Source organism: Ammospiza caudacuta, chromosome 13, assembly GCF_027887145.1.
Source record: "Ammospiza caudacuta isolate bAmmCau1 chromosome 13, bAmmCau1.pri, whole genome shotgun sequence".
In the NCBI taxonomy this organism is placed as follows: Eukaryota; Metazoa; Chordata; class Aves; order Passeriformes; family Passerellidae; genus Ammospiza; species Ammospiza caudacuta.
The window spans coordinates 6,499,773-6,524,603 of NC_080605.1; the positions used below are offsets into that span (position 1 = coordinate 6,499,773).

The 24,831-nt window shown below is 39.7% G+C and overlaps 1 protein-coding gene across 1 annotated transcript in view; it reads left to right on the top strand.

Moving 5' to 3' along the window:
• The window catches only part of LOC131563590 (neural-cadherin-like), a 58,543-nt gene that overhangs the window by 20,255 nt on the left and 13,457 nt on the right, over positions 1-24,831 (top strand). The window contains exons 5-23 of the mRNA XM_058813695.1: positions 297-408; positions 1,583-1,832; positions 4,573-4,715; positions 7,028-7,200; positions 8,211-8,379; positions 9,144-9,314; positions 9,846-10,018; positions 11,029-11,196; positions 11,391-11,640; positions 11,738-11,865; positions 12,728-12,914; positions 13,648-13,791; positions 14,888-15,171; positions 15,679-17,293; positions 18,364-18,457; positions 19,601-19,785; positions 19,999-20,228; positions 23,086-23,357; positions 24,148-24,362. Coding sequence (XP_058669678.1) covers positions 297-408; positions 1,583-1,832; positions 4,573-4,715; positions 7,028-7,200; positions 8,211-8,379; positions 9,144-9,314; positions 9,846-10,018; positions 11,029-11,196; positions 11,391-11,640; positions 11,738-11,865; positions 12,728-12,914; positions 13,648-13,791; positions 14,888-15,171; positions 15,679-17,293; positions 18,364-18,457; positions 19,601-19,785; positions 19,999-20,228; positions 23,086-23,357; positions 24,148-24,362 — 4,963 coding nt within the window. The remainder of the gene's footprint in view (positions 1-296; positions 409-1,582; positions 1,833-4,572; positions 4,716-7,027; positions 7,201-8,210; positions 8,380-9,143; positions 9,315-9,845; positions 10,019-11,028; positions 11,197-11,390; positions 11,641-11,737; positions 11,866-12,727; positions 12,915-13,647; positions 13,792-14,887; positions 15,172-15,678; positions 17,294-18,363; positions 18,458-19,600; positions 19,786-19,998; positions 20,229-23,085; positions 23,358-24,147; positions 24,363-24,831) is intronic.

Here is a 24,831-nt window from a genome sequence, read left to right on the forward strand (position 1 = left end):
AGGAATAATCAATGGAGATGAAGGGTGAGTGGAAAACACTGCTGCAGGGTCAGGGACTTGGCAATTGCTAGTATCTTGGAATGTAATATTTCAGTGGCACTCAGCAGAAAAAGAGCAATCTAAGAAAAATGTCTCATCCTATAGCTGCTGAAGACTTCAAGGATGTTTTGGGGAAATTCTTCCATGTGGTATTTCAAGGATGTTTTTGGGAAATCCTTCCCTGTGGTATTTCCAGAGCAGTGAGGTTGTTCCCTTGATTCACTTTGCTGTTTAACATTCCCCTCTTCCCCATTTAGGTTTTGGTTGTAATCACAGATGTGAATGACTGTGCCCCCGAATTTCATCAGTCGATTTACAGCAAAGTTGGTGTTCCTGAAACAGTTCCTATGACAACTGCCCTTCTCCAAGGTTAGTGCTCCTGGAGCCATTTATTATGTTCACTGTGTTTTTCTCCCTTGCACCACTTAGAATTCAGTTCAGAAAGCAAAATTACTTGTCCCAGCGTGGGTTGTTGCAGCTCTCTGAAGGCAAATGACACCTTGTAGATTCATGTCAGAGTTATTTACTGGTGCCACAGCCCAAACAATTCTGGGGGACAGGAATGCAAAGGAAACGGATTTTTTTTGTGGAATTTTGAAGTATCAGAACTTTGTTGTGGCTGGTATTACAGCAGCAGGCTCATAGTAGCAGTCTTGCCACATTTCTTGAAGGAAGAGAGTGATCCTGGATCAGAATTTATGGACACCTCAGCTCTCCTTCTCTGCCTGTCTCTGAGAGTCCTGTGTGAGCTTGCTGTAGGAGTTCTGCTCTCCTGCACTAACAGCTTCTTGCACACTTTAACTGTTCTGTGTGAGCTTGTGTTTGGATGCTTGACAAGAAGACTTTGCTTCTTCCCAGGGAGACCAAGAACTTGAGCTTCAAGTAGTGGTGCTCTGTAAAGTGTGGCAAGGAAACAAATTTGTGTCTGTTAAGATGTACAAAGGCCTTGTATTAGTTTTTAACCCTTACATAAAGTTTCTCTAAATCTTGAGGGGGGGGGGAAAGGAAATTAAACTGCTGGAAAACTGCTTTTCCCTAGTAAACAGGCTTTTATAACCTCCTATTGTTCTGCTTAGTGATTTATCCTGTACTAATGGTATTTTATTTGTTACTGGTCTGGTAAATGTGTTTTTAGGTTATAAATAGGATCTGACAAACACATAATGGGCATCAGTTGAATAATATATGTAAATATCCCATCTTTAATTTCCCAGTGTATGATCTGAGTGATTTTGAGTCAGCAGTGAAGGTCAGGTGGACATGAGAATATACTTCTCTATGTCAGAATGCATTCTTGATGGCACAGGACTCTTCAACAAAGTCAAGATCTAGCATCTAAATTCTCCCAGGGACTTAACTTTTGGTTTTTTAAATTACCTATTTTTCAGTAAGGGTTAGTTCACTAAAAAGGGACAGCAGAGTTCTTCACTGATTTCAGACACCACATGCCAAGGCAAATCCTGTCACAGTAGCAGTAAATGCAATTACCATTCCAATTCACTAACTTGGATGTACACAATGTCTTTCTCTCCTCTTCTGCCAGTGACAGCCACTGACTGTGACTCCAAGGAGAATGCCCAGCTGCTGTATTACACTCTGAGCCAAGATTTCAGCATTACCTCTCATGGCACTGTTTTCCCAGCCACAAGGTTGGACTATGAGCGCCCCAACCACCTCTATGAGTTCATCATTATGGCTGTGGATCAGGGGGAAGAGCCCAGGACTGGCACAGCAACTGTTAGGATCCATGTCTCCAATGTGAATGATGAAGCACCTGAGTTTTCTCAGACTATGTAAATACATATTCCTCAGACTCTGTTATCTTTTACTGTTGCTTTTTGTGTTTTTTGGTTGCATGGCTGACCACAGAATGGCAATTGGCTTTGGTTCAATCCAAGCTGAGAGCTGGTCTCACAATTGTGGGGTGATATTATGACTCTGAAACTTTGCAACAAAAAAAAGGCAGTATATAAACAATATATCTTATTACATTTTATTTATTTATTATTATTTATTATATCTCTTTAATGCACTTTTATTTTTTCCAGTGTGTACTGAAAGATATGGTGCAATAATTTCAGATTATACAGTTCAGGAGCACCCCTCCACCACCAAAGGAAATCAGGCAGAAAAAACAGGCAACAGAGTTGTTGCCATCAGCCCTCATCTAGAGGCATGGGGGAATTCTGCCCTTTAATTAGGCAGTTTAAACTTAGAGTCAGCAGTCTGCATCCTTGGTTTATAGCTGTCAAAGAAAAATGCTAAGATGACACAATCCTAAATGGCAACTGAATTACAAAACCCACAAGATAAGTGCCATTAAGTGGAGTTCACTTAATTTCACTTTCCATCCCCTACAAATTGTATGTTTATATTTTTTCTTCTAAATACATGTGAGCACTTTTCTTCCATAGCTGGGACTCAGCAGCATCCAAAGCAATGCCAGAAGTGCTAAAGACTTGCACTGAGGCTTAGTAATGGAATTTCCAGTCAGTTTCTGCACCAACTTCTACTCTTAAAAGTAGAAGTTGCCCAGAACAAAACCAAAGCAAAGATTTCAGTGATGTTAAGCTTGGGGTTTAGCTGAACAAAACATCAAAGCTTTCTGACAGGCCTTGTTTTACGTGCAGATAACCTCTGGCTTCAAAATCTTGCTCCTTTCTTTCCTTTCTAAACATTGCTGAAGAGATATGACTTGGAAAATTTGATCTTCTGGAATTTATTTTTGGATTTATCTATATTTTCAAATAAACCAGGTTATGTTTCTCACTCTTCCTATTTTTCATTTAATTTATTTTACTTTTCAGAGATATTGAATATTTATCTGCATCTGTTCCCAATATTTTAATCAGAAGCCAGTGATACTGTTTAAAATGCTGTAAACATCTCTAACAAACTGGAAACAGAAAACAAAGTTTAAAAAAAATCCCTGCCAGCTCTTGTACTTAAAGTTTACTGAAGAATATGATTAAAATTAATATTATTTGAAATTACCAAACCTTCACAAGAAGCTTTTTTGTTCTCTGTGCAATAGCAGGGAAACTACTGTTGTGTGTATGTGTAGATAGGCATTGGAATTGAATTCATCTCCTGGAATACAAATTATCTCAAGGTTTTGGTTAACTGGGCTTTGATTTTGCTTTATCTTTCCTGTTATGAAAAAAATCCTCAACCCAGAGGTAAATTTCAAACAGAATTTAGTTGAAATTTTCCATGAATTGGAATCATTGTGAACAAATGTAAATTGGGGCCTGTTGAGAGACTGTTTGCAGTTAATGCTGTGCTCTGTGGCAGACTAATACAAATCTAGGTGATGATGTTGTCCTTCTAGCCCTTTGTTCAAACAGATTTACAGCCCAGTATAAACCCATGATTCCTTGCCATGGGCTCTCTTTCATCACAGTTATTCTTTAGCTCACTTAGGAAATGCTTAAGGCTACCACTCTCTTTCATGGTGTCAGTTTTTACTTTCTCTTTTTTAAGAGATCTCTTCTGAACTCCACTCTCCCTGTATTTCATGTAAAAAATTATCAGTATTATTGTTCATTTGCTATTGAGATGCACAGTTAAGACAGTGTCTTGAGGTTTGTGACTGAGCTACACCAGAATGATTTACTTCTCTTACTCCATTGCATATAAAACTGGGGGAAGAAAAGAAGCTGTTTCTATGGAGGTTTCATAGAAAACACACAAATCTCTACAACAAAAGTGAAGGAAAAGGTTTTCTGTGCATCCATTTCCTTTGCCTTTCAATTTTTTCTGTGCTCAGCATCTGGCCAGTGTGTCCATGAGCACTAACCCAGTGGTGAATCTGTGTTCTGGTGGATCCAGTCAGCTGCAGTTCCTCTTACAGCTGAGCTGTGGGATATCTCCTGTGGACAGCCCTGGTGGCTGCTTAGTCTGCCACTGCTCAATGCAGGCAGATAAAATAATAAATATTTGGGACTTTGCTAAAGCAGGGGCTTTTCTACCCCAGGGAGCATTAAGCTTAGGCTGATAATGCCTCTTAAGAGCTTACAATGTCAGTGATGTGTCTGGACTTGAGCAGAGATTTTTGTAAAACTGACATTATGCACATATCCTCTACATCTCACTCTCATCTTAGTCCTGCTGGGGCAAGGACAGCACTGAGAGTCTTTTGAGGGCTTCTGTCAGAAAGTGCTGTGATGGGAACTGCTTTAACTTAGCAAATATTAGCTTGGAGTCTGTGCATCAGGAAGCTCATTTTTTAAAATTAATAAAACCCAAGTGAATTCTTCATTTAGCACAAGTCTTGTTGCACAGCTCATCTTCAAGGCTGTTGCAAGTTTGGAGGGAAATATGGGGGTAACAACAGAAGGATGTGGATGGCTGGATAGATCATCAATGCTATCATTTCACTGCTTAACAAAAAAGCATCATGTCAGTATAATTGTATTAGAAAGTTACAAATTCCTTTGAACAGCTAGTTAGTAGGTGTTGTAAAGCTTAGTTCTGTACATATTATATCCTGGTTAAATTCATGAATGTGCTGTTGTCTGGGTTTTTTAACAGCTACAGGAGCTTTGTTTCTGAAGATGCAGGCCCAAACACACTGATTGCCACAGTTAATGCTGTTGATCCTGATGGAGATGGTGTGACATATGATATTCTGTCTGGGAATGAGAGAGGGAACTTTGTTATTGACCCTAAGAAAGGTAATTGTGTGTTAGCTCTTTGCTGCTGTGGTCATAATGTTGGTTCTGTTGTGATGCACCTTGAATTTGGTCTTATTATCTGAATAAATTGAATACCATATGCTATCTTTGAAGCTTAATTTTAAAAAGGGCAAGGGAAGAATGCATATACTCTCTTATAATGATAAAAAATTGTATAATTTCTTCAAATCTGTGTATAATTGGCCTCTCTTACCTGTTCAGTGTTTGCTTTCAGTCAGTAACTTAATAGAGGGCATTATTATAGATAACAGGTCACTTAAGAAACAGTAAATTAATAGAGAATGTTATTATTGATAACAGGATGACATTCCAAAATGCCAGACAAGTATCTGAATAGAATTTAATATAAGAAACTGGTCATCTGGGATTTTAAATGAGGCTTTTCCCACCCCATGCTTGTGTCAATGTCCTGATTATGCTGGTGAGAGCAAACATTTCTTGGCTGAACTTATCTACGTTGTGCTGACACAAAATGAAGTGTTTGTAGGTGGAATGAAGTGTCTGTAGGTGGAATGAGATTACCACTGTTTTATTTATATAAAATCTGAACTAACCAAGTATATTTTTCATTTAACATTAATCATTCACATGACCAGTGTTGTTTAGCCAAGAACACTGCATGCATGAGAAAAAAAGATGTGTGGAGAAATACTTTGCAGTTTAAGGCCCTTGTTCTGAAATGCCAATATTTACCTCTTTTTACTTCTTTTCAATAGTCACATATTTTCAAAACAAGAGAAGAAAAAAGGTTCCCACCACATTGGTGTCCTCATTAGAAAAAAAAAAGTAAATAAGTGCACAAACACCAACATCTGAGTAGGTTGGCATATCCCTTTAAATTAATAGGATTTATTTACTGTTGATTGCTTGAAAAAACAGAAGAGGATGTTTTGAGATTGAAACAGGCAAACAAATTGAAATCCCATTGAAGGATTGAAGTAACTTAATTAACTTCAGTTAAACTACTTTGTATTTTGAACTGCAATCAAAATCTGAACTTAGATTTTCTAAAGCAGAAGCATTGAATACATAGGAAGGAGCAAGCTGCCCTTAGTTATTCCTTCACTTTACTTCATAGAGTTCACTTAACATGAAATTTTAATTTCAATGCAATCATGGTTTTTGCAATATTAATGTTAGATTCTGAAACATTCCCAAAAATACAATCTGCAGATAACTTGCAAACATTGAATCATGACTCTTGAGTTTACTATGAGCTCCTTCACTTCCTTTCTGACTTAAAAATAGAGTTGCAGGTTCCAAGAGTTAAATTTCTACAGATGCTTTGGCATCTGTAGAGGAACAAAGGTTTTGAAAATGTCTAAAAGCTACAGCATTAATATACATGACACTTCTGAAGACCCTTTTTTGTGAGAAATAGATTTTTTTGGTCAAAGCATTTCAATATTTGATTGATAGCATCTCTTGGGATTAGCTCCACAGTTTTAATATAGAAAATCATGTATAAGTACTTTTTTGCCAATTAATTCTATAGTATTTGAAACTTAACTTTAGGAACATTAGCATTTTTTCCAAAACACTTTTAGGCTGTTGTTGCTGAATAAACCAGTAAAGGTTTATAGAGTGGCTTACAGCAGTTTCTTTTCAGGAATGATGTCAGGGGAATAGTCTGTACCCTCTTGTAGAAATATGGAGGTACAGTGGAGAAGTGTCAAAGATAAGTGCTGCAACTAAAACAATACATTTTCAAGCAAATTTAGTGACATTGATGCTGTGAAAATACTCTGCTGTGATGACAATTGTGATTATTCCTGATGAATAACAGATGTGATGGATGGTGGAGCAAAAGAATGGCAGCCCCTCTCTGCAGGATCTCAGGCTGCTGTGGTCCCTTCTGCAATGTAGCACCTCTTTGTGGCAGTGCCTGTGTGTCCCACCCAGCAGGCTGTGTCCTGGGGGAATTCAGAGGTTTCTCAGCCTGTGCCTCTGTAGCTCAGTGCTGCTGTGACTGAGCTGCAGGAAGGTAAACTTGAAGGAGTCTCAGCTGAGCTGTCCATGGCAGCTGCAGATTGATGAAAGCCATTATGTGCAGGGCAGCTGAGCTGTGGGCTCAGTTTGCTCTGTAGGCAAACCTGCAGACAAACCCTTTGTGATGTCTTTATTTTGTTTTAATGTGGGACTGCAGTAAAAACACTGTAGTTAAATTAAACAGCACAGCCTTATGCTTTATTGGTGAATAGGAAATTCAGAATGCTTTGTTGTCATGTTCACTAGTGAGGATAATGGGAATGGGTTAATGCAGCAAAACCCACAACCTGTTGTTTTTACAGGGCTGGTTAGACTTCGTGCAAGCCCATTTCCTGAGCTGCAGGGGACAGAATATGTGCTGAATGTCACAGCTACTGATGATAATGCCTCTGGAGGGCCCCATCCTCTCACAAGTACTGCCCAGGTTGTTGTGAAAATTGATGATGTCAACAACAACAAACCTGTCTTTCAGAAGGTAAATATATGAGCCTCTGGCATTTGAACTGGACTGTGCTAAATGTTTTAGCACTGTTGGCACTGCAGGTGTGCAGCTGATGAGCTGCTCAGGAGGTGCTCTCCTTCCCTCTGGGCCCTGTCTTCTTCTTTTCCATCCCCCCCTAAGGCTTTCAGGGTCTGTTCTGCTCTTGTGGCAGAACAGCTTCTATGAGCTCCTGTCTGTTCCCTGAGCCAAAGCTCATCCCTGGCATTTCAGAGGGTGAGGCCAGGTGAAACATTTCTGGAGATCCCATGTGAGCAGGAGTCCACAGGGATAGCTGTCTGTGCAGTGGGCTTGTTCCACAATACTCCAGAACAGCTCTCTAAATTACACAGGCTTCCTTTGCTGATTGTGTGTCTGCAACTAAAGAAAGAGAGAAGAATGAGAATTTTAGCTTAAAGAGTGAAAAATCAATTAGCTTAATTGTGCAAAATCAATGCTTGAATTTGGTTTAATATGAATGTTAATTCATATTAAAGATCTGTTTTCTATATTCAGGTGTGGTACTGATGGCTCAGATGTTGATGAGCAATGTTGCATATTTTGAAAAGTCAGCAACTATTCATGTCAGTCTTAGAAATTCTCAGTAGCCTCTCCTTGACAAAATTAATTTGTGTAGAAATCCCTTTTTGAGCAAAACAATTCTGTGGTTTGGGCAAGTGTATGCCCTCTTTTTAAATTAGACCTTTGCTAATATAGAAAAATATTTGCATTTGGAAGCAACTTTAACTTTTTCTCCAAATATTTGCATTAGCTGGAGATGCTCAGTGGTCTCATGTTTTGTGTTGTTTTTATAACTACAAAATAGCAAGAGAAATTTAAATTAGTTGTGGTAAGATAAAGCTTTAACAGCTGAGCATGGCAGTGCAAGTGTAGCTAAATAATTATTTTTTCCTCTGCTAGTATACCTTTGAATCAAATGGCAAGGGAAGTCCTGGATTTTTCTCTTTTAAAAATTGTTCTTTCTTTCTTTTCCCCCCCTCTCTTAGTGCCAGTATTATCGGGAACATGCTTCTGTCCTGGAAAATCAGCCTGCAGGGACTGTTGTTCTGCAGGTTGAAGCCACTGATGCTGATGAAGGGGTCAATGGAATAGTGAAATATGGCTTGATGCACAGAGATGGTGTCCTACCAGCATTTAGCATCCACCCTGACACAGGTAAAGCAAATGTCAGTGCTGATAATGGCACAGAGAAACCAGCTGGTGACACTGTTGGGGAAAAGCCTTAGATAAAATTAGACTTCATGTTTTTCATTTAGTGTTTTGACTGCAGACCAAATACAAACTGTATTAACTGCATGAACAAGTCTTCCATGAAACTAAGTTTCATAGATGTCCAGTACTGAACTAAAGCTGATGTTTTCCTTGAAATGTGGCAGTTCTGCTTTGTGAAGTTACTTGTGTGCTTTTGTAACTGGATTTAAAAACTCAAACAAACCTATTTTATGTTACATTATCTTGCAACATTGCTAATGGCATATAAGTGATTTATCCAAATGACAGCAGTCTTACAAACAGGAAAGGAATTAAATCTTAGAAGGCCAAAACTAAGTTCAGGCTGAATTTCTGGAGGATAAAAGATATGAAACATTCCTTTACCCTGTACTTACTAATTTTTTGAGAAACTCATTCTCTTAGTTTGTACTTACCTCCATTTTCTAAACTTAAATTACACTTCCATTCTAATTCAAATTCCCTTCATGTGTGGATGCAAATGTAACTAAAGTTTGAGTTTGTCTGAGCAGTAAAATGTCAGCTGTTGCAATTGTTAAATCTCAGGGTTGGATCCTTGCACCTGATGTTATAGGTGTACATAACCTACTGCATTGTATCCCAATGTATTGACAGAAATAAAACATCTGCTTGAAGAATGTTGCCAGAAGCACAGAATTTTAACTCTTTGATATTTAATTTGTTTTCAGGAGTTCTGACAACTGTTCAGGTATTTGATCGAGAAAAGCAGAGGGAATATCCCATCACTGTGACAGCAACAGATCAGGCAGCGGAGCCACTCATTGGGATATGTCAGATCAATATTGTCATCCTGGACCAAAATGACAATGACCCCAGATTTGAAAACACCCACTATGAATGTAATTGAGAGTCATTGGATAGAGTTTCAGTGCCCTGAGTGTGAGCGTACCCCATGTCTCTGATTTTTGGGTTTTTGCCTGTCCTGGCAGTAGAACATGTGACAAATTTGATGCATCCAGAGATGCACTTTGCTTATTTATTGCAGAGCTGCTACTCACTGTAATATGTGTTATGTAACATATAGAGCCTTGGCTCATAGGCCTGCATTATGGGAAAGTTCCTTGAAACAACAGCCATGTCATTCATACAGAGCAATTATTCTCTGGGTTAAAATACAGTTAAAAGAAGTATCTGATAAGAAATAAGAATTCCAGGTTATGAATGGGGTAATATGAAGTTTAGATATGATCTGTAGCTCTGGAGTGATAGCAGCTCTTTAAAATACTCAGTATATGTGGCTATTGTTACAAGGAAGAGAAAATTATACTAGACTAATAATGTATGGCATTTATTTCTTAATGACTTACTAAAATGTCCATGGTAGTTTAGCAAATTGATGATCAATTTGAAATATCCTTCCCTTCCATCAGATTTCCTTAGAGAGGACACAAGAGTTGGGACCAGCTTCCTGCGTGTTGCAGCCCGTGATGATGACTACAGCTCAAATGCTGCTATCACGTATTCCATAGCAAGTGATGAACCAAATTATTTACAGATTAACCCTACCACAGGCTGGGTGTTTGTGAACCAACCCATATCTCAGGTATGATGCTTTCTTTCCTTTTTAAGCTGAATATTTCAATATATCATAGGAGGGACTGAGGTCATGAGTTTGGGTTACCCCTCAGGTTAAAGGATCAATATATCTGTTTAAATTAAACATGAGCCTAAGGCTTTTAGCTGCTGAGTTCATGGGCTGTGAATTGGATATGAGCAAGCCCTGCTTTCATCTGGGAAGCAGCAGCCCCAGCACTGCCTCTGAGACTTGCTCTTCCCATTTCCCTGGCTCTGGCATGCTGATTCCAAGGGCTGGAGGGCTGAGGTCAGAAGCAGAGGAGCAAGGACCCAGGTGTAGCACTTTGTTGTGTTTACAGGCATTAAGTCTAGACACAAACCTGAATGGGAAGAAGTGTGAAATGTTGGTCCTGATATAGATTCCCAAATTGACATATGTCAATTGTGGTGCATTAAGCATAGCTGTCCCTCAGGAAGGTGAAAGCATCATTCATGTAGTTATCTAAAACTGATCAGTTTCAGCTATTTCTAAATACATACACAAGCAGTTTGAAATTTTCAGGTTTTAAAGTAATTTGTTTTGAAACTGAACTGTTGTTGTAGATGTCAGTGTTTAAATAGATACTTTTACTACTGAAATTGAACTTCTAAATAACTGACACACAAAAGTTTGGTGAAGGTGTATCCTTTTTATTGTATTTTCTTTAATGAATCTAAGAACCCTACAGACCTAATAACAAGAACTGTTAATAGGCAAGTTTAACAGTTTGCAACAGGTCCTTCACAAGGAGATTTTTGGGTTTTGTTTGGTTTTAAATTTTGTGTCACATTTGCTTCGTTTCATTGAGGCACATAGCAAAATCTTCCAACCCTCCTAAGTAAAGTAAATAGAATTTTTCATCAAATTTACACCTAGTCCATCTTCAGATCTTTTTCTTCTGTGAAGGTTATTTTTAAGTGTACCTTTAATTGTGTGTATTAATTTATTTTGGAGGCCTGCTGAAAACCTTCTGTAATGAAACCTTTTTTACTGTTCAGAAGTCATCTATAATTCGAGAGATTACTGCTACAGATGGAGGCAACAGGAGCAGTAAAGTTGAACTTGCTGTAACTGTAACCAGTGCAAAAAACCAACCTCCACAGTGGGAAAGAGACAACTATGAAGTTGTTATTCCAGAGAACACAACACGGGATGCCTCAATTTTGGTAAGGTTGTTTGTCTGTCTGTAGCTCTCAGGATGCAGAGTAACTGAACATTGTTTATTTGCTTAAATAGTGAGCTTTTATAGGAATTTTGTGTTTTGTAGCTGAATATCTGGGAGAATGAAAGCACAAAAGCTTTTAGAAATGTTGCTGTACTTGCAGAAGGGTTGATTACCCACACTTTTTGAACTGTGCAGACAATCAAAGCAACTTCTCCCCTTGGAGATCCCCGTGTCACTTACAACCTGGAAGAGGGGCTTGTCCCAGAGACCAACATGCCAGTGCGTTTCTACCTGACTCCAAACAGACACGATGGCTCTGCTTCCATCCTGGTAGCTGAGCCCCTGGATTATGAAACAACAAAGAGCTTCCAGCTGCGGGTGCGAGCTCAGAACGTGGCTGCAGTTCCTCTGGCAGCATTCACCACGGTCCATGTCAATGTCACAGGTGTGTGAGCTGCTCAGTGGTGCCACAGTATAATCCTGCACTGTTTGCCTTTAAAGTTTTATAGTTTTCTCTCTGTGTGCTCTTTTTGATATTCTAGATGTCAATGACAATGTCCCATTCTTCACTTCATCCATTTATGAAGCCTCAGTAACAGAGGGAGCTGAGGTGGGGACGTTTGTCACTCAGGTGTCTGCCACCGACCTCGACCTTGGTCAGCATGGGGAGGTAAGAAAGTGGGCACCTTTCTCTCCCCTGATGAAAGCTGTGGAATGACTTCAGCAGGAGCAATGGCTAAATACTCTAGAAATCTTCAGCCTAGAAAAGGGATGACTAATAGGGAAATGTAGAATGAAATAAAGTAGATAATTACATACTTCTCTGTGTTGCCAGGTGAAAAATGCAACTAAAACTAGTAGGTGTGAGGCAGAAAACAAAGAGGAAATATTTACACAGCCTGTAGCTTAGTTGAAATGCTTGCTGTAGAATTCCCTTGTGTGGAAAATTCTACACAGACCTACAATGAGATTGGATAAATGGATGGAAGAAAAGCTGTGTTAAAAGCTTTTGTGAGCTGGAAATCATTGGCAATACTGCAAACTGAGTCCTTACAAAATATGGGAAGTTAACACCCAAAGAGGATGTATTCCTTGGTGAATAAACAAATTGAAAATAGATACATCCTCAGAACAAGAGTGCAAACTGAAGTCAAGTCACAAAACCATGCAGATAATAGAGGGTAGAACGTGGTCTGTGATCCTGTGCAGGTTCAAATGCAGCTCACCTGTGGGTGTTGTAGAAATACTTGGGATCTTTAGCTGAGTTTGAGTGCTGCAGCACAAGCACTGTACAAACACATGCTGGTGAAATCAGGAGCTGGTTAGACAAATTATTTTCCTTTGCAGATCAGCAGTCAAGGAAGTTAATTGGCTTTAGACCAGATTGCTGAAGCTGCAATTTTACCCAGCTTCCTTGGCCTGATCAAATACTTGGACATGGGACAGTTCTTCCTCTCTTTAAGTACTGTTCTAGTTGTGACCTATTCATCAACAGGAAAGTATATATTAACAACTTCTTTTCAATCCTGTAGATAACTTACTCCCTGTTACATGACAGTGGCAGAGACTACACCTGTTTTCGCTTGGACCCCCAGACAGGCTCCATTTACACCACCTCAGTGTTTGACAGAGAGGAGAAGGGCTCCTACCTCCTGGAAGTCAAGTCAGTGGATGGCTCTGAATCAGCTCGACCTGGAAAGCATGGGAAGCCAAACTCTGGTAAGGGACAGATGGCTGTGGTAAGTGTGATATTACTTGGATTGTGTCTGAAAACAGAAGCTCTGGAATACAAGATTAAATGGTAATTTCCTTTTTTTTCATGTCTTGTGGAAGAGTGCCTGTTCTGATTTCGTGGTGGCTTTTTTACTGTTTAGCTGTGCAACAGTTGTGTCAGAGGTGGAAGATAAGCTTTGCATGATGGTCAAGCAAGCTTTTTTGTTCTGAAATTAAAAAAACAAAACCCTATAGACCTTCATATTTAGAGTTTAGAGAGTGTTTTCTAGCTGGCAAAGGTGTGCCATTATCTGTAGGATGCAAATCTTTGGGCAGGGCAAGTGTTTCTCAAAGCACTGCATATGTATGGTACTTAGTTAAAAGTAATTATGGAGCAGGAATATGCAAGATAGAAAATCCTTTTTTCAACTGATCGCCCTGCTTAAATAAAAAGTTAAAATTTTGTGGCTTCAGGACAAAAAAAATTATGACTAAACACTGTACAACTGTCATATTAGGCATCAATGACTCAATTATTCATGTAGCATGTGTTTGAACAAATTGGATGTGACATTTATTTGATACCCCGTGCTTTTGAGTACTGTTGGTATACAGGCAGCCCACAGCCCTAAGGGATTGTTTCTGTGCTGCCTGCACATTTGTCCCATTGAAGGTGAAGGGATTGCAGGTGACAGCAGTGGCACAGCTGGGGTTGTGTGTGTGGCTCTTGTCCCTGCAGACACGGCGTACGTGCGTGTGTCCGTCAGCGACGTCAACGACAACCAGCCCGTGTTCGCGCAGAGCGTCTACGAGCTGAGCGTGGACGAGGACCAGGATGTGGGCTCCACCATCCTCACAGTCACTGCCAACGATGAGGATGAAGGTAAAGCACTGCAATCCCCCACAGCTCTCTCCAAAATATGGATCAGTTTCATTCATCTCAGCACTCCAAGGCGTAGTTGGTGGTGTGAGAAAAGGCATTGTCCTTCTGTCCCCAGATTTTAAAACTTCTTTAAGTGTGCCCTGCTCAGGCATGAACATTAGTTCATAACTGTGAGCTGTGAGGCACGATCTCTTATTTCAGGAGACATGCACTAATGTGAGATGATAGGAGATAATTTCTGTGCCCACAGATACAAATTTTTTATAGATCAGATAATTTTCTTACAAATAAGTGCCAATAAAAATGTCCTGGTTAGCTACAATAAGTCAGACTTCATTTCAGTGAGATTCATTTGCTTCCTCAATGATGGACAGTATAGTTTGTGTTTGCTTTGTTTGTTTGTTGTATTTTAATCTAGACTTCCTAAATGCATATGATGAATTTTAGCTACACTATTTTATCCACAAATCAGCCAGAAATTCAGCCACTAATCATGTAAAAGTACATAGCCAGTGCTTATAAAAGAGAGACAGATCAGTAAATGCCTCCATCTTTTGACCCTGGAGCACTGCTAATTCAGCTTCACTGTATGGAGAAACACTGCTTTTTTTTTGTTGTTGCACAAGTCCCAAGGACTGTTCTCTGTGTGTCTGTAAAATGCAAGGAAATCCTGACTGCATTGGATTCCTCCCACTCTGTAGGAGGCTGAGGCAAATGTGGTGAAGATGTGCTGCAGAAGGATTTACTACTCAAGGAACTTTTAGTTTGGGACTTAGGCTGCCTGTGAATCTGCTCTGTAGTGTTGGACAGGGGGCCTGATGTGATGGATATATGGCACTTAATTTCTGCCCTCTAAATAAAGTTAAAACAGAATTATTACTTCATTGCATAGACACATTTTGTAGAGACAAACTCCAGTTAGACACACCAGAACTGAAAATGCTGCTTAGTAATCTGACATCTGCATGTTTTAAAAGACCACAAAAATGATAAAATAAAAATAATACCACTAATCAGTTATTGTGTGATTTGTACTTCATCTCACCATCAGCCTACTTCAAGACGTGTGTTTTCTGACACTGTTGGTAATTGACAGGAACAAATGCTAAACTACGGTATCAGATCACAGCTGGAAACACAGGAGGGGTGCTGGATGTAGATCGAGAAACAGGAGCCATTGTCATTGCCCAGCCACTGGACTATGAAGAAACAAAAATGTATGAGATCCACTTGTTGGCCTCTGATGGGAAATGGGAGGATTATGCAGTTATCATCATCAACATCATGAATAAGAATGATGAGGCTCCAGTTTTTTCTATCAATGAATACTATGGAAGTATAATTGAGGAACTGGATTCGCTGCCTGTCTTCGTTCTTCAGGTAGTGTATGCAGTTCCACAGATTATAATATTTCAATGAGAAAGCACAGATTACTATGGTACAATTATGTTAAAAATAACTCAGCACATAGATATTAATGAAGTTTATTTTGACTAAGTTTTTGTCACTGAAGAGAAGAAATGGACTTTTGTGGGAGGAAAAAAAATGGGGATTATAAGTGGGATAAACAGGATAGATCATTTGTTAATCCTGAAAAGCAAATAATGGACAACTTAAAGTAGCTATCAGAATGTAATATTTAAATTACATATATGAGTATGAAGAATATAATATTATTTTAGTACTAAACTTGTTAACATTGTTAAAAATGCATATTTCCCTGCCCTGAATTGTCCCTGGATTTGCTATTTCCTGGCATGCACATGTTATTACCAAGTCATATGCTTTTGCTTGAACTCCTTTAGACTGGAGCAGCATATAGGATGTGATGCAGTCACTGCATATTTCACACTTTCTATGTTTGTTTCTTTTTCAAAACTATTGTAGGTTATGGCCAGTGATCCTGATAGTGGTGTTGATGGAGGAGATTTGAGATATTCCTTGCATGGGTATGGTGCAGGTGACATTTTCACAATAGATGAGAAAACAGGCAGCATTTACTCCCACAAGAGGCTGGACCGGGAAGAGAGAGCCCTGTGGAGGTTCATTGTGCTGGCCACTGATGAAGGTGGAGGAGGACTCACAGGCTTTGCTGATGTGATCATCAACGTGTGGGATATAAATGACAATGCACCCACGTTCTCGTGCATGCCTGATGACTGCAATGGGAATGTCTTTGAAAACTCTCCTGCAGACACCTTGGTCATGGAGATGGCTGCAGTGGATCGTGATGACCCAAATGTTGGTGTGAACGCTGTCCTGACCTACAGGATAACAGAGAATGTGAAGAACGAGTTTGGTACTGACATGTTTAACATCAATCCCAGTACTGGGACCATCCACGTGGCAGGGGGGCTGCTAGACAGGGAGAGGACTGAAAGTTACTTCCTTACTGTTGAAGCAAGAGATGGGGGAGGGCTAACAGGAACTGGCACTGCCACTGTCTGGGTTGCAGATGTCAATGATAATGTCCCCAAATTCACAAAGAAACTGTGGCAGGCAGCAATTCCTGAGAACAGTGCCATTGACTCAGAAGTCCTGCAGGTGTGTGCTACAGATGCAGACATTGGGGAAAATGCAGATTTAATGTTCAGTATCATCGGGGGAGACCCAGATGAGAAGTTCTACATTGAGAATGACAAAGAATGGCAATGTGGCACTATTCGACTGAAAAAAAAGTTGGATTTTGAGAATCCCCGTGAAAGACAGTTTAATCTTACTGTTACTGTGGAAGATCTGGATTTTTCTAATGTTGCAGTGTGCCTGATTGAAGTTGAAGACTCAAATGACCACAGCCCAGCTTTCCCTTCTCAGTTTATTCAGACAAACCCTGTGTTTGAAGATGTGCCTGTAGGTACTACAGTAACCACAGTGAGGGCTACAGACAAGGACTCTGATTTGAATGGGAAGATTATCTATTCTATAAAGTCAGACTCAGACCCTTTGAGACAGTTTGTGGTCGACCAGTTTGGTCACGTGGTTGTGGCAAGCGCACTTGATCGTGAGGCCATTCAGAAATACGCTTTGATTGTCCAAGCTGCAGATCAGGGGACGCCTGCCCGCACTGGAAGTGTCACAGTGTTAATTAACTTGCTTGACATTAATGACAATGGACCAAGGTTTGAAGCACCATACATGCCTGTAGTTTGGGAAAATACACTGAAGCCTGAGGTAGTGCATATGAACCACACCTCAAAGCTGCTTCATGCCTTTGATCCGGATGCTGAGGAAAATGGGCCACCATTTACCTTTTCATTGCCACCAGAATATCAGAATTCATTGGACTTTTCTCTTACTGACAACAGAAATAACACAGCAACTATAACAGCTTTGAGGTCCTTTGACAGAGAAAAGCAGAAGGTGTTTCACCTGCCAATAATTATAACAGATAGTGGGATTCCAGCCATGAGCTCCACAACCACCCTGACTATAACAATTGGTGATGAGAATGACAACTGCCATGAGTCTGGCCACAAGGAGGTCTATGTGTACAGCTACAAAGGTAAGGGCTAGCTGGATGTGATTCTGGATATTAGATTAGATTCATGAAATAGTGGAGTTTTACACTAAATTTCTTTCTTACAGTCTGTTAATTTGTTTCTTTAATGGTTTGCATACTTCATAACTGCAGCTGCTGTTCTGTAAACTACTAAGTAAGGTGGAGTAAATGAACTGTATTTCACTTAGTCCACTTGTTAAACTTAGACCTTAGTGTGCAGAAGATTATCTACCAAAGAACTGTTAGCTGCAAACAGGTATATATTGAGCTTGCAGTAAAAGCAGTGTTTTTATAAACCCATAAGATCTATTTTCCATTAGTGAGTGTTCACCTCCAGAAGGTATTTTGCAGTTACATTTTCTGAGTTTAGTATGCCTAAATTACAAAAAAGATGTGACCAGATCATACTGTAGAAATGAGAGAAGGAAGCATCCAGGTTGGCTTGGCTCCAGATTTGAACCTTAAAAATCTCCCATGTTGCTGAACATGGATTATGGATTTCAAAAGTCTCTTTCCCTGGATTTGTTCCTCTTGCTGTTTTAGAAAAAATAGTTGTAAATTCCACTTCTGTGCCAGCCTCCAAGGGCCTGGAAAAATCACCAAGACCTGGCCCAGCTTGGTGTCTTCCTGCCCTTTTCCTTTACCCAATCATGTCCTTCTCTCCCAGCTGTACCCCCATAAGATGCTCTCCCTTTTTTGCTGGGTTCCACTTGTGTGCTCTTCAAAATAAGAGAGTAGCATGAAACATTTGGAATTAACTCCTTATGTGGTGATTTTTAATTTTTCTTTTGTCTGAGAGTTTTTAGAGAGTTGTATTTATGTATGATTCTAGTGCTGTTTTGTGCTGTTTCCAGCTTTTCTTCTTTCATGTGGCATCTCCAGTGTGCTCACATTGCCAGAACTGGCAGAAATCATATGACAGGCTATGCATTGTTTTAAGAATCTTGGATCATAACCATCACTAAATCGAGCAGGAGTCTGAAAATAATAAATGCAGTAATGAATGTCACAGAATATAAAGTGCACTGAAAAGCAAAAATTAAATGCAGATTTATTATAATTTATCTCAACAGGAAAATGGTCAACAACAGTGCTTGGGGAAGTGTTTGCACCAGATCAGGATGACTGGGACAATAAAACATTTCTCTCTGAAGGAAAACTGCTCAAGTGAGGATTGTATTTCTGTCAAAATGAGTAATATTTATGCTTCTGTAATTATTTTCTCACCATGTATTTCTCTGTGTTCAGGATGTGCATGAAGCCAGGGTTATTGAGTGTAGTAAGGGATGTACCTTTTGAATATTCTTTTTCTTTTTCACTTGAGTTACTAGGTATTGAGAAATTTTTGCATTAAATATTTTTTCCAAGACAATGCAAGATCACACCATGATGTTGATTTTTAGTCAGATGTCATAGTTAATTTACTTTAAAATGCATGTTCTGTAAGCTCCAATTTAAAAATAGACAGAGTCCTAATGCTTGCTTTCAGATGTTAGGGTTGTTGGAATACAAATCCTGAATTTAAAAGCAAAGAATGGAGTAATTTCATCAAAAGTGGAAGGGAATTTGGTGCTCTCCTTTGATGGCTAAATTTACAATTGCATGTGAAAACCATGACTCAGATTAGTGGAGGTTTTTTTCTGTTAATTGAAATGTTGAATTGGACCCTTAATTCCTACTTAGATATTATTTGTTCATATCATAAAGTGAGATGGTTTATGGTATAACTGTATGTTGTCTGAAAGGGAAAAAATGGATGTGAAGTGAATTTTAGTCTGTGCTGTGACTAAAAGTTTAAAGCTTTATGCAGCCCAGAATTAAAGACTTTCTGTCCATCAGCAGCCCCTGGCCTGTTTCCATGCTAAGAGGTCACTGTTCCATAATAATGGTCATGGAATATTTCCATAACTGCTGGTTACTGGTCCTTTGAGGTGTCCAGTGAAGATGCTGTGAGAGATTTTATACAGACTTACCCTGTTCCAGATAGAGATGTGAGAACATGGAATGATCAGAGTGACCTCAGAGGCTTGCCCATGATGACTGTGCTGAACCACCTGGTTCAACTGCACACTGCTTGTGTTCAAATCTGGGAAAGCTGAGTGGCAGGAACATCTCTTTATAAGATCTGCAGATTGTCATTTCTCAGTTAAGGTGGCTGAGCTGCCTTTCTGAGGTTGTTGGCTAATTCCCATAAGTTTTGGCCCTATAACCTTCACAGTAACATTTAAGGCCTTCTGAATGGTGTTAATGAATAAAGTGAGTTCTCAACTTTGATTTGTTAAGATTTCCTAACTGAAGGTTTCTGTCTAGATCTTTCAGATTAAATCAGAGGACTGGGTCTTTGCTGATGGTGGATAACACTCCTCAGGGAATATACAACTTAAAAGTTAGAGTTTCTGATGGAATTTGCCCTGATGTTATATCTACAGTACAAATCCATGTCAGAGACCTGGAAAATGAAGCCATACAAAACTCAGCCACTGTGCGTTTCTCAGGTTGGTTTTATTTTCTGGTGAGGCTTTAGATCAGCTGCTTCTCTAACTGAATGTTTATGTGGTGTAGGCATTATTACATCAATACTTGATTTGCTTATCACTGTAGGCTACTTTCTGGTATGTTTCCATATTGTTAAGTAAGAAATAAATTGAGAAATTAACCCATGAGCTCCCAGGTGTTCAGGTTTGTCTATTTTTGAATCCCCTGACCAGGTGTCACAGCAGAGGAGTTCATAAGGAGAGATGAACATGGCAAAACGAGACATGGAGAGTTCAAGGAGTTCCTTGCAAAGCTGTTGCCTGCCAAGCTGAGTGATGTGATTGTGTTCAGTGTGATGGGCAGGGATGGACAACAGACAGATGTGAGGTTTGCAGTCCGTGCTGGCTCAGCCTATTACACACCTGAGAAGCTGCATGCGGAGATGGCAGCGTTCAGAACTGAGGTTGGTTCTCACCTGTGCAACTCGGCCAAACGCTGAGATTGCAGGGTGTACATCCCAAACCTCAGTGAAAACTACACTGCATCTGCAGATAAGGGTTTTATTGCTTCACTCAGGACAAAAACAAGTGTTTAATTCAGGATTTCTCCCTTTTTAGTGCCATACATACCGGTATGGTGTGGTTGTACTAACTTCTGGTTCAATGAATAGTCACTGGGTCTGCAATGCTGCCATGGGGCAGATAGTGTGTTTTCTCCAGTCAGTGTTCCATTGTGTCATCCCCAAATCCCCACATCAACTTGTGTTTGGACACTTAGAATGGAGGCTTGATGTCACCCTAACAGAAATTCTGCAGTACAAAGAGGTGACACTTCAGAGGAAAAGTCCTGCTGGAAGGAATGTGTGCCTTAGGAAACACTTGCAACAGGTAAGTGAGATGGAGACAACCAATCCTGTGGTTGCATCTATCTCACCAAAGGACAGCTTCAAATACAAAGTGACACTGTCCCCCAACTTCTTTTACTGTTTTCAAGGAAAATATTTTTGAATGGAAGATGTTTTCCTCCCCTTCTTGGTGTTCTCCAGCTGTCCTGCTCTCTGACTCAGTTACAGACACAGTCTGTCTTGGCCATGGCTGGATTTTTCTGTAGCCCTGCACAAAGGCAAAGTGACTCTGCTCAGCTTTTCATTTGCCCTGGCCATATTTGGGTTTTATACATGGTACATCATATGGATGATTTTTCCAAAGAGAAAACAGCACTTTCCATCTGTGTGAGTATGGTGGGGTCTGCCTGAGTCTGAAAACCAAACAGGGCTGTCTTAACTTACTACCTGCCTCCTCCTTGGTGTATCTTGAATGGCTCTGTGGATTATGAGAGTCTTCAGAGTGACCAAATAGGAAATGCCAGAGACAGAGAGTATTCATTAAGGGTAATGACTGCTTCTTTTGCATATTTATTGAATTACTGCTACAATAAGACAGAAAATCCTATAGATTTCAAATATTATCTGCCATAATACATGACACCTGAATTCATCAAAGTGGTAACAAGGGGATTGCTTCACGTATTTTAATGAAAAAATATGTTTTTGTTAATTATATACCACCTTTCAATATTTAATGAATAGTTCTAGTGAGTAATCACCAATAGTTTACAGAAAACCAATCATAACTGGAGAATTCATCCAGTAGTTTTTCTGTGTGTATAACTATAAATATAGAAAATAAGTAATTAGCACTGGAATTATTCATTGAATTTCTACATAAATAATATGTTTGCATTACCTCCTGGGGGTATACTTTTACAACAGCAATTTTTATTTAGCAAAAAAATAATCCATCCTAATACTTTAAAGGAGCCAAAGTTGTTTTTATACAGTTTTTTAATAACAGTATTACATAGATGTCTAAATGTGCATTACAGACTCTCCAGTGATGGTGATAAGCGTGGGCAGCAGACACAGACCTGCATTGACAGGATGCATCATGTCATTACAAAGTATACTCTGTGCCTTTGGGGCAGGGCATCAACACATGTTATGATATTTGAGAATATAGAGACAAAGCATTATAAAGATCAAAGTTCTTGCAGTGGTGAACTGAGATGTCTACACAAATGAGAAAAAAATAGAAGCACTTGCGTATTTATGTATTTGTTTTGATCTTTTCAAAGCTTATTTTTAAGATATTTGTCATATGTTTTACCATTTGAGAAAAAAACCCTCCACATTCCAGCTCCAGTGTTGTTAGTTTTACATTTTTATACCTTGTTCATTTGTGTACCACTGTCAGAGTAGTGAGGTCTTTTACCTCACTAACCCAAACTCAGGTTTTGGGTACACATTTCAGTGTATTTGAATCATCAAATACAGATGAAATTCTGAAGCTTTATAACAGACACCTGTGCAAAATTCCCAAATAAGTGGAAGGAACAAACTGTGATAATTTAGGGGTGCAGGCTGAAGGACAAAAAGCCAGGACTGATGACAGCTCTGTTCTGGCCTCACACTGTGAGCTCCCTTCCCTCCCTCCCTGGCAGTGCTTCCTTGCTCCATTTAGAATGGAAGTTGTGCTCTCAGTCACTATTCCTACATTACCAGAGCTGTAGTTACACAGAGGCTCTTTTTATTTGGTACTTGGGCTTTCAGGTGCAAGCCAAATGAACAATAAAAACAGTGAACCAACAAAGGTGAATGTAGCATAGAATACGGTATCCAGTATGCTGAACTGTGTTTTGTTGCAGACAGCTTGACATGAAATGTAAATTTATGGGACACAAATCATTAGACTAAATCCAAGTTGCTACACAGTTGTCTTGTCAGGTCACTGTTTGTGGACATGATTATTGAAAGCAGCTCAGCTGTTTGCTGTGTCTGTATCCTTTTGTGTGAGGGAATGTTAGGAATGATATCTGAGTGTTACAGCTGAGGAAGGATTTATCCTGGCTTGAGCTGAAACACTCCTGTTGCTGCTGTTGAAGTGCAGAGAGGTGTGATGCAGATGCTGCAGCTCAGAAGGTGGACTTTCACTGCTCTCAGAGCTTTGGAAATAATGTTATTAGACCAGTACAGATGGTCTAATAATGTCTAATAATGGTCTTGGAAATAATGTTGTTAGACCAGTACATGTTCACACTTAATCATATCAGTGATCAAGTTTTTAGGAAATGCCACTGCTCTAATTTTTTAATGAAATGTTTCCTGAATTTTTCAAATTATTTTTCTTCCCTGTATAATCAGGGATGTTAGTAAGTAATGCTCAAGAAACTTAACACTGCATTAAGTCTCTGGTGGCTCCCATTTTTCAGAATTGAGGCAAAAGCCTTCATTAGGATAACAGTGGTGCTGTCTTTTCTCTCAGATGCAGTCAGCTCTGCAACTGAACATTTCCCAGATCGACGTTGACGAGTGCAGGAGCGCCAACTGCAGTGAGGGCTGTACAAACCACCTGAGTGTGAGTGACATTCCCACAGTGCTGGACACCGGGAGTGTGTCCTTTGTGTCCCTGAGCACCTCCAGCCACGGGCTGTGCTCCTGCTCCGCCCGCGAGCGCCTGCACCAGCCCTGCTCCTCGTACCCCCGCAGCCCCTGCCTCAACGGGGGCCTTTGTGTCGACACTCTGAACGGCTACAGGTGAGCCAGCCTGCTCTGCACATCATTTCTGCCCACTGGTTTTAAGGTGTTGAGTGGTACCTGCCTCAAATAACCATAAAGATATGTCTGACTGGAGAAGAAAGAGAAAAACCCCACACATGCATTGGGGTGTAAACCTAACAGCAGCAGGGGCTTCATGATGGCCCCCATGGGGCTGTGGTCCCAAAAAGTGCATGAGGAACAAAAAAAACCCTGGGGAACACAGAATTAACACTTGTCATTTGTTAAGAGCACCTAATTCAGGATGAAGGCATGTGTGCCCTGTTTTTTTTCTCTTTTCCAGCAGAGTAATAATAGAAGTGAGTATCAATGGCAACAGCAGGGATGTAGGAGTGAAATATAGTTCAAACAATGGGTAATAAGGAGCCTAAAAAGCATTAGATTGGAAATTTGCTTTATTATAGCATCACCTGGCATGCAGCAGTATTCCCTTAGTGAAATGAATTCCAGCTAGGAATTAACCTCCCCAAGGTTACTCTGTAATAAATTGATGTTTGATGTTCTGTGTTATTTAGGAAAAAAAGTTTGTTGTTCTCAAAAACTTGGCCTCAAAAATACTTTTTGTTTGAGGGGGTTAGTATAAGGAACAAAAATACTTTGTACTCTTAGAGCATTTTAATAATTGCCAAACAAACCTAATATTCCGCTAAAATCTTTGTTTTGCTGATTTTTTAAATGTGATTTAAGTTCTGCATTTGCTGCATGTAAAACCCAAAAAAAGCTGAACACGGGGGAATTTTGACTATTTCTTTTCTTTATGGTCTTTCAGATGTCTTTGTCCTGCTTCCTTTCATGGACCAGACTGCCAGCAGACAAAGCACAGTTTCCATGGAAATGGTTATGCATGGTTTCGTCCCATCAGACCTTGTTTTGAAAGCTCACTCGCTCTAGAGTTTATTACTGTGGTTCCAGATGGACTTTTACTATATAGTGGCCCTTTATCAAATCCAGAACCTGGGAGCACAGAAAACTTCATTGCAATAGGTACTTCTGCAAAAGGATGTGGGAAAATTAAATGTCTTTTGGGAATGGATTGTTTGTAACCAGTGTAACAATTAGACTATGGATTCTGTCTTTCCACTTAATGAGGTAATTTATTTTGTGGTGTAAAAATATTTTGAAGCATTTCCTAACAAGTCTTTCTCCTTTGATGTCTATTTTTGTAGCCTGCACCTCTGGCTTTGGGCTCATCACAGAGTTGTAGAAATGAAGGGAAAAGCAAAACAGATTGATATATATATAAAAAAAAAGAACCTGCCTAGAAAACCTGTAGTGCTGTAAAGGAATTTAGGTGCTTTGAAGATAGGTATTACATGAGTAGTGCAGTCTTAGCTGCATGTCATTCTTATCTAGTTTGGTGAGAAAAGAAATCCACTTAAACTCCCTTTGGTCTTGGGGCAATTTTGCAGATTTTTTTAAACTGGCAATGATGTGATGGGTGAATCCAGCCCCA